The sequence below is a fragment of the Bos javanicus genome, chromosome 8 (assembly GCF_032452875.1).
Source record: "Bos javanicus breed banteng chromosome 8, ARS-OSU_banteng_1.0, whole genome shotgun sequence".
Classification (NCBI taxonomy): Eukaryota; Metazoa; Chordata; class Mammalia; order Artiodactyla; family Bovidae; genus Bos; species Bos javanicus.
The window spans coordinates 86,573,646-86,589,693 of NC_083875.1; the positions used below are offsets into that span (position 1 = coordinate 86,573,646).

Genomic DNA, 16,048 nt, shown 5'->3' on the forward strand with positions numbered 1-16,048 from the left:
ACCAAGAATAAGCAAGAAAATATGCTATTTGAATTGCGTTCAAAACGTCTTTTACAAGTGAAGCAAATTACTTCTGCATGTTTCTGGGGCTCTGCAGAGAACAAATAGTGTTCTGCGTTTAATGGGTAAAATTACACAATTTGCTTTTAACAGTAAACCCGAAGCCACGGTGGCTTCAGATAGCATTGCGCTCCCGAGGATTCCCTCCATGCAGCTCCACTCCCAGCAGTTTCCGAGCACTTTGGAGGCACGCAGTTGTCCCCATTGCTCGCAGCGTAGCGAGGAGAGGCCGGGAGGGCGCCGGCGGGGACGCTGCCCTTTTCCCTGAAAGTTTTGTTTCTCTTCCTCCCGCGCCACCGGTTTCTGGGATTGGGTGTCTCTCTGATGTGCCCGGTGGAGGCTGGCGGGGCACCGAGTCGTCCTGAGTTACAGATTTACCGTTAGGCTCCCGGGGGTCCCGCCCCTAAAGGTGGGTGCCAACTGCACCAGGAGTCTCTATGGCGAGGGCAGTCCCCGCGAGGTCTGGCTGGACGTCCCCAAGGCTCCACCTTTGCGTCCAAGAGTTCCGAGGAGCAGGCCGGGGGGCGGGCGCGGGAGGCGAGTCCGGGGACGGAGCGGCTGCCCCCCGGTTCTGGCCCCGCGCTGCCCGCGCGCCCCGCCCGCTACGGGCGTGTCCGTCCAGCAGGGGGCGCCAGAGCTGGCCTCTCGCTCTGCCCATCGGGGCGGGCGAGCCTGGGACCCTGCCTCCCTGCTTGCCCGCGGTCCGCCCCCCGCGCGCGTCCGGCCGGCCCGAGCCGAGCGGCGCATCCGGGCCGAGAGAGGAAGAGGACCGCGAGTTCCTCGAAAGGGACCAACTTGCCAAGCGCCCAGGAGAAAGGGCAGCGGACGCGTGGCCGACAGGGGTGGTGGCGCCGGATCCCCGCGCCCAGGCCCCTACGGCCCGCGGCATGGCCCGGGGCTCGGCGCTGCGGTGGCTGTGCGTCCCGGCCGTCTGGGCGGTCGCCGCTCTCTTGCTCTGCGTGTCCAGGGCCTCAGGTAGGAGTCACCAGCCCGCGTCCGCCCGGGCGCACCAAGCGCGGGCAGAGGGCTTGCCACTCGCGCGCCCGTCCCTTCCCTCGCGATGCTGCTGCTCCGGCCGCCGCGCCGGCGCCGGTGCTCCTGGGCGAGGGGCGCCTGGCGGGGGCCCTCCTCCCGTGCCCACCTCAGCCCGGCTCCGCATCTGCGCCCCGCCGCCCGGGGCTGCTTTCAATAAGGCGCGCTCCTGGGACGCCTAAGTGTTTCCAGAGGCTAGGGCGGGCGGCGCCGGCGCCCGCGAGGAGCCCCTAGCCGGGGGTTTCCGAGGGTCGTGAGTGTGAATGCGGCCGGCGCCCGGGTCCTCAGACGTGTCCGAGGTTCTCAGGACCTTATCTCGGCCCTGCTCCCCGAGGTTCTTTCCAGAGCTCCAGGTCTGCGGCGCCCGGGTCTGCGCCGACATCTCCCCAGGGCCGGCGCCGCGGTGGGACGAGGCTCAGGGAAGGGGGCTCCCGATCCCCGCCCCTTGGTTGGAAGGGAATTTGGCTTCCCTTTTGTTGGCCCCTCACCCCCTCCACCACCGCCGAGAAGTGGCCAAAGCAGCGTTTCCTTGCCTGGGGTCCGGGGTCCCCGGGCTGCCTTTCCGCTGCTAGAGACCTAGCCTTTTTCGGGCTGGCTGGAGGGTGGGCCAGGCTCCCGGGTGGCATTCCCCTCGAGGGTCGCACGCTGTTGGGCTGCGTGGACCCCGGGGCGAGCAAGAGGTGCCATCACGTTCGGTGGAAGCTAGGGGGATCGGCCTAGGGTGCCACGCTGTCCCGATACCCGCGGCACCCGCCTGCCCGCCCCCACCCCGCCCCCGCCAGCCAGTTTCCCGCACCCTGCTGCTGCGAGGGAGGGCGGCGGAACCTCTAGGTTTGAAAGCTAAGGGGGTTCACCTCGTGACCCAGAAATGTGTGAGCTGCCCCTTACCCCTAAGTGGGTCTCCGTGTCCCCCACTCAATGTACTGTGCCCCCTCCCACTGGCATTTCTGCAGGTAGGTGAGAATAGACAAAAGCACAAGAAGGGGGCTCGGTGGTTGTCGTCTTCTGCTGCCAACTGCGCGCTCCAGGGATCCATCCAACGATTCAGAAATGCTCGGCAGCCTTTCCTGGGGGGCGTTTGGGTTTAATACAAGAGCCAATTACGTCACACATCCTTGGTTACTTGATTTGGGAAAGGGGTTTGCGTTTCTGTCGCTGTCCCTTAAAGTGTAAGCCGCTCAAGGTGCACGGTACAAAGGTAGGTAAAGCAGACCTAAGTTAGTCTGTGCCTTTTGAACAGCACCCCTCTAGATTTCTGCACCCCTTATCCCGCTAGAATCCCTCTCCCGTTTCGAGTCAAGGTGTGCATTTGCTGCGCTGCGGGAGGGGAAAGAAGGGGTTTAACCGCGGGGGCTCGACGTGCCACTGAACAGCGTTTGCCTCGTGGCCATGTGGGGGTTAATTGCTCTGCAAAACCCTACTGCGCAAACCTGTGGCCCAGCGGTTTTAGTTGCATTTGCCAGGGGGGAGTTGGAAGTGGGTGATGTGAGAAAAGGTGATGGGTCTGTTCCTTAAATCAAGATTGCAGCAAGACTGAAAAGTTGCTCGCATTTTGGGCAGAGGAGTTTAAACATTGCCGTAGTTTCCAGTCGAGTTAAAGAAATCTCTGAGGAACAAAGCAATCCAATATCACTTTCCTTAATTTCTGAACCCTGTGTGGAGGTAATTTTCTTTCTCCAGTGAAATAATAGTAATTTCTATAGGGGAGGGAGTAAGGAAGCTGTTTATAATTCTCTTTCTTCTGAATGTTAGGTGAGGTGGAAATGCAAAGAATAAGATCATATTCAAACTATGAATACAATTTTATGATTACAGGAGATTCAAGTATTTGGCATCTTTTCTGCTGTAAAGAGGAATCCCTGTAATCTGAGTGTATTTTATACTCAAAACATACGTTACTATGTAAAAACAAGGAAACGTTATTCTGAAAGGATTTATAAGTTCTATGTTTTTATAGAAGGTTCTGTTCCTTAGGGAGACAAATGCTTAATTTTGGACTGTGTGTTCTGCCTGGGTTTGACAGGCTGGGAGTTTTAGGGTCTCTTCACCCCTGATTTTAACAGTGCAATGTTGACTTCTGGCCCATATCCCTGGAGTGATGGCGGTACTAAATAATGATAGTGATCCATTTGAAAAGAAGTAAATGAAAACATCTTGAAAAAGAAGACTGTGGAAAAAGAAAAGTTTTTATATACTCTATAGTAAGGCAACATGTTTTTCTTATTATGGCTGTGTACCAAGAAAAGAAGAAGCACTCATTTGAAAATTGTCAGTATTTAATAGCAAAAGCAAGTTTAACCCTCATGTCTACTTGACAAAAATGCCATCTGGACAATGACCACCACTATGTGGCATTCCATGTGAGCTGCTGTACTGAACTGTTTATAAAAATGGCGATAGGTGACCCAGGGGCTCTAGCCAACGAGGCTGAACTCTTGATTAGTAAAGCAAGTCATGGTTAGACAACTTACAAGAAATCTACTTAACATTTTTGCCTTCAGAAAAGCAACATGGGTTTAAAAAGATACACTGACCAGGGGTTTTGGGTGACAGCGATCTGCAGATTTACAAGACAACGTGAAATACCATTTCTATTTTTATTGTTAAAACGTTTTCTTGTTGTTTGGTCAAAATACCACTGTAATTGTGTGTGTGTGTCACTCTCGGTTATGGTGTGACTTGTCGTGAATTACTTGTTCCCTGTGGACGTTTTGTCTTTCTACCCTTGGTTTAACCTTTGAGACATTGAAGCCTGGAAGAATTTGGGTTTCACGCTCTAGCCTTTGGAATCTTTTCCTGAGATCAATGGGATAGAAATGCAGGGGCTGGGGAACAGCCTGTCTGACAGGTAGGGAAGATTAATCCCCTAAAGAGGGATTTCTAAAGCAAGGTTGCAGCTGGAGAAGTGGCACTCCTTTAAAATGCATTCCACGGGAGGCCAGGATGTAGAAAGTTATCATTATCATTGAAATGGGAACTGGGTGTGAAAGGCTTGGTGCCCCCCCCCCCCCCCGCAATCTGCAGAGCCCTGGCCACTCTGATTCGGTATAGGAAATTTGTGCACGCTAACTCTTTTCTCAGGGAGAGGTGTAATTATATACTTCCAAATTGTAGTCAGGGAAGAGAGAGTGGGTTACTAACTGTTATCTGTACCCAAGGTTTATAACCATCTTCTAAAACATTCATTGATGTCAGGGGCCTTTTGGTGTTTATCTGGTCCATTCCCTGGGAACCTGGAGGGGGACCGGCAGCATCCTGTGGTTACCACCTGGAGAAGGGCTGGGCTGTGAAGCTTTGGGTTTACTCTGTTGTCCCCCATGGGGATCCCCTTATGCGCTGTGATATGTTCCTGGTAAAGAAAGTTGCCATTAAGATATTTCTTTCTTTGGGGACCCTGTGGTGACTGCCAGGTGGACCCTATGAATACCATGCCTGGAAGGTGTCAAAGCAAAGTAACCAGGGGGCTTTGCTTTGCAGAGAAGTGTTGCTGATTAAGTCTGGATTTTACATGTCCAATAGCAATTTCATGAAAGGACAGCTGGGCTGAAAGAACTGGTTTTGAAAACATTGCTTCTCAGTGACTCTGAGTTCTTTGGTTTTATATTGTAGAACTGTATCACTGTAAAAGAATTGCTACAATTTTGGTGGGTAGTGCAGGCTTCTTGAGTTTTGAAATAAAAATCTAAGCAACAAGACCAGTTCTGGCCCACTAATTATGGCTGCAACTGGCTGGGGTTTGTACCAGCCTTCTTCTAGTATGTATTTATTTGGTTTTGCTGAGGAGCTTGCCAAGTTGGAAAAAAGGGCGGGACAGCTCTGCTTGCATGTGCTGCTGTCATAAAATATGTCTGGGGTGTGATCTGTTTAAAATCATATTAACAGAGTGGCCAAGGAATTGTTGAACAGTGTTGGGAAAACTTCAAAACTAAGGAATTGTGTTGGTGTTATTTGTACCATTTTGGGGATTTCCATTTTTTTTCCCCCCAAGTTCTACTGAAAGAACCAAAAAATCAAAAGCCAAAGGGAAGGAAATAATTACAGAACAATCTAGCCTGATTAGACTAAGTGGCTTGTCCTCTAGAAAGTCCAGTGAGATGTGGTGTGTGTCTTTAATTGTCATTGGAATGAGCTTCAGTAAGCGCTTTGTCACTTTTGAGATGTTATCTGGGGAGAATGTGGCAGCTTCTTCAAATCCTCCTGGAGTGGGGGAGGGTTTCCCCCAAGTCTCAGATGCTTCCAGCCTCTGGGTTTCCACACCTCGGGTGCCCTCCTGGAGGGCGAGTTAACCCAGTGTGCACTTAAATGACAGAAATCCTCACTGTAGGCTTCTGCTGTGGAGTATAGGTACATGTAACTATTTAGGTTAAAATTAATTAAACTGAACTGAAATGAAAGATTCAGTCCCTCCACTGCACTCGCTGCATTTCAGGTTCCTCATGTTTGTGGTGCTAGTGGTAAAGAACCTGCCTGCCAATGCAGGAGACACAAGAGATGTGGGTTTGGTCCTTGGGTTGGGAAGATCCCCGGGAGGAGGGCATGGCTACCCACTCCAGTATCCTTGCCTGGAGAGTCCCATGAACAGAGGAGCCTGGAGGGCTTACAGTCCTTACGGTTGCAGAGAGTCGGACAGGACTGAAATGATTTAGCACACAAATGTGACGGGTGGCTCGAATGGTCCAGGAACGTAGAGGACATCTCCAGCATTGCAGGAAGCTCTGTCCACCACCACTCTTCTTTGCCGAGCGTCTCTGTGTTAGTCGCTGTTGTTTTAGGAATGTCTTGTGGAGTCCAGAGTCAGGGAGGGGCTTACCTTGTTTGCTTAGAGTTCTGTTTGTTGACTGTGGGAGATTTGATGGCAAAAATGAACTGGATTGACTGACTCTAATCTGTAGAGTTAGATTAGAGAGGCTTCCCCAAGAGGGGCTTAGCAGAGGTGTGATGACCAAGGCGACATGCATACACTTACATACCATATAGTGCTGATTTGGGGAAAATGTTATTTCTAAAGAATTCACATATTAAGAGCTAGACAAAATTATACGAACATGTTGTGTGTGTGCATGTGTGTGGGAGGGCCACATCATGGCTTCAGTGCCATTTAAAAAGCACATGAAACGGTCAGAGTGATGACTGTTGATTCAGATTAGACTGAGTCTGACGTAATGGAGGAATCTTCAAGTGTTGAAAGGAAACAAATATCACATCAAGGTTTAAAGCACAGATGCAAAGAATTCCAGCACAAGAAAGGACGAAGAAACTTGCCTGATTACTGGTTGGATTCCCCCGCACAATGCCAGGCACATTCGGGGTGTGCGAAAGCAGTTTCCCACTTGAGGAAGGAAATCACAGTGGGGGTGAGACAGGGAGCTGGGGAGATGATCTGAGAACATGTTCATGGACCAATTCTCAGTCCCATCTGAACTGAGCCTTAATATGCTTCAGCTAGGATTTGCCAAAGATTTCCTGCAGCCCACAGCTCTGTGATGACGCCTGATAGTGGCCAACCTTCCCAAGATCTTCTCATTTATTTCGGAGCCACCACGTGGGATGCGGTGGAATGTGTTTGTGGAATGTGTTTGCAGATGGGAAAGGGCTGAGAGAGAAGGGCAGGCATGGAAAGAGGCAGAACCAAGAGCAGCCAGAGCACCGTCCTCAGAGAAGGGGAAATGGTGTGGAGTCAAGAGGGTGAGGATCTTAGCTCTCAGGCAAATGCAGGGTGTGATGCGATAAGCAGGGCAAGATATGGTGAGCCGCAGCCATATTTTCAGAGGAGGATTTGGCAGCAGCCAGGGGTAGTGGTAGGGGAGCTAAGTGGGTAGTAGCTGCACCCCAGAAAGGAGGTGCTTGAAAAATCAAGGGGCTTGGCCTTGGATTTGTGGGGGAATTCCCAGGAACGGTCCTGGTGGAGGAGCATCCTGGGAGGAAACTGAGGCAGAAGGAAATGTCCAGTTATTCCTTGGGGGTCTGGAGGAGGGACGCACACAGCAGTTTAGCTTCTGGCAGACAATGGGCACTGGGAAGGAGAATGAGTAGGATTTGGGGGATGGTGAGGAATTGAGGGGGTGCATAAGAGTTCCATCTAGAAAGTGAGCCACTTTCTAGTGGATGGTAAGAGGGGTGTAGAAAGGGAGTGAGGGCCAAAGCTGAGAAGGCTTTCAGGCACAACCTCTGGGTCACATTCGGTTAAGTGTCCACCTTGGTGTCCTGTTGCAGGGTGTTGCCTTATGTTTTCAACTGTTAGTGAACATTTGGAAATAACATTTAGAAATTAGGAATTTTTCTCCAGACAGGGAAATAACCACTAGGTCACTATAGTCTTTGTATAACACTGAATACGTTTCTAGAGCAGCTTAAGGGCTACCGGAGGAGATGGTGACGAGGGAGAGCTCTGTCTTACGAGAAAATAAGACATGGAGGGACGGATTGTACATCTGGTTATTTTGCAAAAAGAAACACAGAAGAACCTAGAAAGTGACATCAGTTACCTGAGATCTTTTTACAATAAAGGCAAGTGTTAGTTGTTCAGTCATGTCCGACTGTTTGCAACCCCATGAACTATAGTCCACCAGGCTTCTCTGTCCATGGGATTTCCCAGACAAGGATACATTCCCTTCTCCAGGGAATCTTCCCCACCCAGGGATGGGACCTGGGTCTCCTGCATTGCCAGCAGATTCTTTACTATCTAAGCCACCAGGAAAGCCAAAAATAACGGTAAAATATGTATAAAATAGACCTTTGAACCCATTATAAGTGCATTTCCCCAGTGTTAAGTGTCTCCACCTTGTGCCACGTCATCACTGTCCATCTCCAGACTTGTCTTTATCCCCCAGGTGGAGACTTGCCCCCGTTAAACCCCAGTGGCCCATTCCTCCTGCCAGCGATGACGGTCCCCATTCTACTTATGAAACTGACTACCATAGATATCTCAAATAAATGGAAGTGTATGGTATTTGTCCTCTTGTAAATGGCTTCTTTCACTTAACACAGTCTTTTCAAGTGTTCATCCATCTCAGAATATGTACTAATACTTCTTTTTAAGACTGAGTAGTACTCCATTATGCACACATGTACCTACACCCCGTGCACACACTACATTTTGCTTTACCACTTTTTCTGTCTGTTGGCAGACATTTGGGTTGTTTCCACCTTTGGCCGTTGTGAATAGTGCTGTTATGAACATAGTTGTACAGATATCTGTTCGAGTCCCTGCTTTCAGTCCTTTTGGATATATACCTGGAAGTGGAATTGCTGGATCGTATGGTCATTCTAAGTTTACTTTATTGAGTAACCACCATGCTGTCAACATCAGTTATTTTCTGCTTTATTGATAACAGCCTTCATAATGAGTGTGAAGTGGCTTTGATCTCATTGTGGCTTTGATTTGCATTTTTCTAATGATTCGTGATGTTGAGCATCTTTTCATGTCATTTATATATATTTCATGCACCATTAGTATATCTTTTTTTGAAATATGTCCCAGGTGCCCCTGATGGTAATGAACCTGCTTGCCAGTGCAGGAGATGTAAGAGACGTGGTTTTGTTACCCTGGGTCAGGAAGGTTCCCTGGAGGAGGGCATGGCAACCCACTCCAGTATTCTTGCTTGGAGAATCCCAAGGACAGAGAAGCCTGGTGGGCTACAGAGTTGACACAACTGAAGTGACTTAGCATGTACTATTCAAATCCTTTGCCCATTTTTAAATCAGATTGTTTGGGTTGTCTTGGTTGAGTTGTAGGAGCTCTATATATTCTAGATATTGACTCTTTATCAGATATATGATTGCGTTTATTTTCTCCCATTCTGTGGGTTGCTTTTCCACACTGTTGATAATATCCTTTGATGCACAAAAATTTTTAATTAAAAAAATCAATTTATCTATTTTTTTAAACCTGTGCTTTTGGTGTCACATCCAAGAAATTGTTGCTAAGTCCAATGTCCTGAAGCTTCTCCACTATTGTTTTTTTCTAAAAGTTTCATAGTTTTAGCTTTTGTTTGGGTCCTTGATCCATTTTCAGTTAAGGTATGGGTTTGACTTCATTATTTCTAATGTGGAAATATAGTTTTCCCAGTACCCTTTGTTGAAAAGACTTTTCTTTATTCATTGAATAGTCTTGGTATCCTTGTCGTTTGCTCCACATGTAGAGCGGGGCAATTCTGGATTCTCTATTTTATTCCATTGGTCTGTGTCTATCCTTTGGTCAGTGTTTTGATTATTGCAGCTTTGTAGTATGTTTTGAGATCAGGAAGTATGGGTGCTCCAACTTTTTCTAGATTGTTTTGGCTATTTGGGATCCCTTGAAATTACATATGAATTTGTGTCTGAGATTTTGATGAAGATTGCACTGAATCTGTGCATTGCTTTGGATGTTCAGTTCAGTTCAGTTCAGTCGCTCAGTCGTGTCCAACTATTTGCGACTCCATGGACTGCAGCACGCCAGGCCTCCCTGTCCATCACCAACTCCCAGAGTCCACCCAAACCCATGTCCATCGAGTCGGTGACACCATCCAACCATCTCATCCTCTGTCATCCCCTTCTTCTCCTGCCCCCAATCTTTCCCAGCATCAAGGTCTTTTCAAATGAGTCAGCTCTTCGCATCAGGTGGCCAAAGTATTGGAGTTTCAGCTTCAACATCAGTCCTTCCAATGAACACCCAGGACTGATCTCCTTTAGGATGTACTGGTTGGATCTCCTTGCAGTCCAAGGGACTCTCAAGAGTCTTCTCCAACACCATAGTTCAAAAGAAGAATCAATTCTTCTGCACTCAGCTTTCTTTATAGTCTAACTCTCACATCCATACATGACTACTGGAAAAACCATAGCCTTGACTAGACGGACCTTTGTTGGCAAAGCCATGTCTCTGCTTTTTAGACACCTTAACAAATCTTATAGTTCACAAAAACAGCCCAGAAATAGGTCCAACTTAAAGGAGACTACAGGACGAGAAAAGTAAATGCGGCATGTTTCTGAAGAGGACTGGTTTAGAGTGAAAACTGACTTGCACATCATTGGAAACTTTGATGAAATTGGACTATGGAGGTCAATTATTTAAAAGTGTGGTCTGAGTTCAGTTTCCTGAATTTGTTAATTGTACTGAGGTTCTATGAGAGAATATTTTTGGTCTTAGGAAGTGTGTACTCAGTGTTAATGGATAAAGAGCATAATGTCTGCAACCAATTCTTAGTTCGGAATAAAAAGCAGTGTGAGTATGGAGAGAGAATGATGAAGTATGTGGGGTGAAACATGAAAAATTAGTGAATCTGGGTAACAAGTATGGGGGAGTTTCATGCATGAATCTTCCAACTTTTGAGTAAATTTGAAATTATCTCAAAATAAGGCATGAAAATTATGTTAATTGATACAAATGTATGACTGTGGACAGTGAAATCTATAATGGGGTTGAACAGATTTGCTTAGAGAGACTCAAGTGGTTATAATTTTATGGGAAATGGTGTCACACCTCACCTAGGGATGGGGTGGGGCAGGCTCCACGTGCCTTTTACCAACACTGTGTTTATCAAAGAATGAAAATCACCAAGTCTTAGTCCAGTTTCTGGATCCCCAGAACTTCTAACATCTTTTACCTTAGCCTTTTACTATAGAAAACTTCAAGTATACATAAAATTAGACTAGTACAGGGAACCCCTATATATTTTTCACCCAGCTTCAACAGTTAACAAGTTCTGTTCATTTCATTTCTTCTGGCCCACTTAATGGGTCCTGGACAGCTTTAATTTTTCTCTTGTAAATACTTCAGCATGAATGGTAAGACCTGTTTTCCACATAATCTCTGTACTGTTATCACAAGCAAGTGATACTTGATACCCAGGCCCTGCCCAGCTTCCCCAACTTCCTGGAAAATGTCCTTTCACATTTGGCTTGTTTGCAGCGGGACCCAGGCAAGGTGCGCCCGTAAACCCTGGTTTTCACCATCAGAACGGCCTTCAGCCAGAGGGAGTCCCATTGGGTCTGAGGTTCCAAATTCCAGCAGGTATAGGCGCTGCTTCTCTGCATTCCCAAGGCTGCCCTCAGTGTGGTAGGGACCTGTACAGAGCTGGGTCCTGATGCAGAGGCCTGGATACCCTGCCTTGGAGCAGCAAAGTGCGTGGTGTGTGTGGGGGGCACAGGGAAGGCCCGCTGAGCTGTGTCCAGTGCAGCCCTTCATTCATCCTCTTTTGGAGGGTGCTCCTATGACTGTCTCCAGGCCAGCCCACACCCTTCTCAGAGCCCTGGACTCATTAACACAAAGATTGTTAAGGTGTAGAAAGGGAGCAAGGAAGGCATTTTAGCTTTCTTGTGTGTATTGTACCCTCTTCCCCTTTTCAACAACAACATATCGCAAGACTCAGTTTTGTGCTTCCTGGTGGATGGTTTGACATCCCACTTGAAAATTCAGACTGTTTGCTGGGAAGACTGTGTTTTACCAAATATATGACAGATGAGCAGATATGTAACCAGAATACATAAAGAACTTGTAAAAAAAAATGTTCCAATTAAAAGGGACACAATGCACAGCAAGCGGTTTGCAAAAAAATACAAAAGACCCAAAACTTAAGAAAAAGAGTTTGGTGTTAGTAGGGTTCAAGAAAATGCAAGTTATGAGGCAGTTATCCCAAGGTATTTCTGACTGAGCAGGTCAGAAATGGGTCATAAGGAGCATGTCAGTAGTGATATGAAGAGGGTGGCATGGTGGTGTGTAAGCTACTGCTTTGAGGGCCATGTGACATTTATAATACACATATTCTGTGGCCTGATCCACAAAAGTATGTGCACACCTGGAAAACATGCTGCACCATTTCTAATAGTGAGAAGTTGGAAATATCAGCATGTCTTTTAATGGAAGCCGAATAATTGAAGTGGTACCATGTCTCTACTATGGATTACTATACAGTGGCTAAAATGAAGATGAAACTCTGTAGATGCCCACAGAGGAAGATTTCAAAGTGAAATTCTGGGTAGGGACAAAATCAAGTTGCAGAAGATATCCTTCTTCGTGGGATTGATCTAAAAATGTCCCACGCCCCTCTCCTCTCTCTGTGGATAAAGCTGTCTCTAGAATAAAGCCTCCAATCTACAAGTCAGATTGACAACAGTGGTTACCCTGGGGGAGATGGGAAGGCGTCATAGGAATCTTCAGGATCTTTGATTCCACCATACCTCCTGTGCTAGGGATTACTTTACTGGATCCTGTTTATAAGCCTTGGGGGCAACATTTATGTCTACACATTCAGATAAATTAGCAGGAACTGTTACACAGTTACTTCCTCTCTCCCATCATCTTGCTCTTTTCTTTGTAACAAATTCTTGTCCAGCTCTGGCCAGAGGGGAAGGTGAAGGGAAAATGTGGCAAGTCAATTTGTTGAGGAGATGTGGAAGTTTTTAAGCGATTCATAAGCTCTTCAGGGGTGCATCTTGATCTTTGGGTTGAAGGCAATGGCACCCCACTCCAGTACTCTTGCCTGGAAAACCCCATGGATGGAGGAGCCTGGTAGGCTCCAGAGTTGCTAAGAGTCTGGCATGACTGAGCAACTTTACTTTCACTTTTCACTTTCATGCATTGGAGAAGGAAATGGCAACCCACTCCAGTATTCTTGCCTGGAGAATCCCAGAGACAGAGGAGCCTAATGGGGTGCTGTCTATGGGATCGCACAGAGTCGGACACGACTGAAGTGACTTAGCAGTAGCAGCATGGGTGGTAAGTGCTTCTGGGGTAGCCTAGCTAGTAAAGAATCTGCCTGCATTTCAGGAGACCCTGGTTCAATTCCTGGGTCAGGACGATCCCCTGGAGAAGGGATAGGCTACCCACTTGGGCTTCCCTGGTGACTCGGTCAGTAAAGAATCCTCCTGCAATGTGGGAGACCTGGGTTCGATCCCTGGGTTGGTAAGATCCCCTGGAAGAGGACATGGCAACCCACTCCAGTATTCTTGCCTGGAGAATCCCCATGGACAGAGGAGCCTGGCAGGCTACAGTCCATGGGTTGCAGAGAGTCAGACACGACTGAATGACTAGGCACAGCACAGCACAGCACATGGATGGGTAAAAAAATGGAAGTTTGGGGATGTAGAAAACTAGTTCCTGGGGATGTAGAAAACTAGTTCAGCTAGTTCTCCTGGTTGTTGAATTCTCTGGACTTTGCAAATATTCAATCTAAATTCCATTTTGATGACTTCCATGGTGGTCCAGTGTGAGTTCACCTTGCAGTACAGGGGACACAGGTTTGATCCCTGGTCAGGGAACTAAGATCCCACATGCCTCGGAGCAACTGAGTTGGTGTGCCCCAACAAAAGACCCTGCATGCCACAGCAAAGATCCCGTGTGCCACAACCAAGACCCAAGGCAGCCAAATAAATAAATACTAAGAAAAAACACATTAGATTCTGACATATTTAATGTTTTTAGAGCATCATGCAGAATGCCCTCATGGTTGCTTCATGCCGGCCCTGTGATGTCTCTTTAGACAGCTTTGGGTCAGCTTGTTTTGGTGTAGCCATCTCTGTATAAGCCTAGAACCCCAATTTTGTTCTGAGCACTGTTGCAATACTTTTCCTTTGTGAAAATGGCCACAAAGAATCCAAATTATCTTATATTCTGAAACTGAAGCAAAATACAGGAAATCTAGTTGCTTTGCCAACAAAGGTCCATCTAGTCAAGGCTATGGTTTTTCCAGTAGTCATGTATGGATGTGAGAGTTGGACTGTGAAGAAAGCTGAGTGCCGAAGAATTGATGCTTTTGAATTGTGGTGTTGGAGAAGACTCTTGAGAGTCCCTTGGACTGCAAGGAGATCCAACCAGTCCATTCTGAAGGAGATCAGCCCTGGCATTTCTTTGGAAGGAATGATGCTGAAGCTGAAACTCCAATACTTTGGCCACCTGATGCAAAGAGTTGACTCATTGGAAAAGATTCTGATGCTGGGAGGGATTGGGGGCAGGAGGAGAAGGGGATGACAGAGGATGAGATGGCTGGGTGGCATCACGGACTGGATGGACGTGAGTCTGAGTGAACTCCGGGAGTTGGTGATGGCAGGGAGGCCTGCTGCTGCTGCTGCTAAGTTGCCTCAGTCGTGTCCGACTCTGTGTGACCCTATAGAGTGCAGCCCACTAGGCTCCTCCGTCCCTGGGATTCTCCAGGGAAGAATACTGGATTGGGTTGCCATTTCCTTCTCTAATGCAAGAAAGTAAAAAGTGAAAGTGAAGCTGCTCAGTCGTGCCCTACTCTTAACGACCCCATGGACTGCAGCCTACAAGGCTCCTCCATCCATGGGATTTTCCAGGCGAGAGTACTGGAGTGGGGTGCCATTGCCTTCTCCGCAGGGAGGCCTGGCATGCTGCAATTCATGGGATGGCAAAGAGTCGGACACAACTGACCAACTGAACCAAAACCAAAAAGGACATTGAGGTGGAAATATGATTGGAACTGTCTTTCAAAATGTACCGTTTCAAGGTTTTATGGCTACAGTCCATGGGGTTGCAAAGAGTCGGACACAACTGAGCGACTGAGCACAAGTGCGTGCAAGATGAAGTTCATTCCTTTTGTCATAAAGATAATATTACACTGTTACAGGTTAAATAGTGTTTTCTTCCAAAGATATAGTATATTGGAGTCCTAAAACTGTGAAGAAGGCTGAGCGCCGAAGAATTGATGCTTTTGAACTGTGGTGTTGGAAAAGATTCTTGAAAGTCCCTTGGACTGCAAGGAGATCCAACCAGTCCATTCTGAAGGAGATCAGCCCTGGCATTTCTTTGGAAGGAGTGATGCTAAAGCTGAAACTCCAGTACGTTGCCACTTCATGCGAAGAGTTGACTCATTGGAAAAGACTCTGATGCTGGGAGGGATTGGGGGCAGGAGGAGAAGGGGACGACAGAGGATGAGATGGCTGGATGGCATCACTGACTTGATGGACATGAGTCTGAGTGAACTCCAGGAGTTGGTGATGGACAGGGAAGCCTGGCGTGCTTCGATTCATGGAATCGCAAAGAGTTGGACACGACTGAGCGACTGAACTGAACTGAACTGAATTGAACTAAATCCTCAGTACTTTAGAATGTGATCTTATTTGGAGAGAGGGGTTTACAGATGTACCTGAGTTAAACTGAGGTCATCAGGGGTGGGCCCTAATCCAGTATAGCTGGTGTCCTTATAGAAAGGGGAAATTTGGGCACAGAGGGAAGGCCACGTGCGGACACAGGGAGAAGGTGGCTGTCTGCAAGCTGAGGAGAGAGCCCTCAGAAGAAGCAGCTCTGCCCACACCCTTATCCCAGACTTCCAGCCTCCAGAACAGTGGGAGGATGGAGGTGTGTAGTCGAAACCCCCTAGTCTGTGGTGCTTTGTCAAGCCAGCTGAAGCTGACTCATACAGACACTTCTGCACTTACATGCAGGCTAATCAAGTATTGCTTTCTATCGATTTTCTTTTCAGAGGACCTGCATAGGAATTCAACTGATAGAAATGTTCCACTGCTAATGGACACTTCTGTGGCTGAACCCGTCATGCCTGGGGTGGCAGCAAACTGGATTGGCCCCATGATTGGTTAGTGATGCAGTTAGGAGTCAGAGTCACCAGGCCCAGTGTGGGCATGGTCAGACTCTCTCTGTGTGCCTATGGCCTGACTCAGGCCAGTCCCTTGGCATCAGAGGGCAAGTCCACTCCCTGGAAAGCTTGCTGTTTGGGACTGCTTCCCTGGTTGATGCTTTGGCCGGCCCCGTGTGGTCTTCCGAGCACCTCTGTGGGACCAGCCCTGTGTCCGAGCCTGGATGTCTTTGGTCAGTCACCCATCTGTCCCCTTTCCCTTCCTCCAGCTGTTTGCCTGGCTCTTAAGAGAGGCTTTGATGGGAGTTTCCTGGAGCTCAGAGGAGAGAGAGGTGGGCTGTTGAGGCCCCAAGATGTCAGGCACCCATCCCAGCCTTTGTTTCCCTTGGGGGAGCCTGGGTAACAACGAAAACAAAATCCAACAAAAGCAC

The 16,048-nt window shown here is 47.9% G+C and overlaps 1 protein-coding gene and 1 long non-coding RNA gene across 4 annotated transcripts in view; both read left to right on the forward strand.

The window, feature by feature from the left end:
* The first annotated feature begins 215 nt into the window (after nt 1-215).
* The window catches only part of ROR2 (receptor tyrosine kinase like orphan receptor 2), a 245,874-nt gene continuing 230,041 nt past the window's right edge, over nt 216-16,048 (forward strand). Inside the window, exon 1 of one of the 3 annotated variants that reach the window (XR_009738161.1) lies at nt 216-1,035. Coding sequence is in view for 2 of the 3 variants with exons in the window: in XM_061426275.1 (XP_061282259.1) it covers nt 498-1,035 (538 nt within the window). In the remaining variant the exon portion in view is untranslated. Of the gene's footprint in view, nt 1,036-1,864; nt 2,046-16,048 lie in introns of those variants that run through there. The other 2 variants (XM_061426275.1, XM_061426276.1) reach the window with 2 other exon arrangements.
* Nucleotides 2,055-16,048, forward strand: part of LOC133253062 (uncharacterized) — a 34,947-nt gene continuing 20,953 nt past the window's right edge. Inside the window, exon 1 of the long non-coding RNA XR_009738162.1 lies at nt 2,055-2,290. This is a non-coding gene — a long non-coding RNA (uncharacterized LOC133253062). The remainder of the gene's footprint in view (nt 2,291-16,048) is intronic.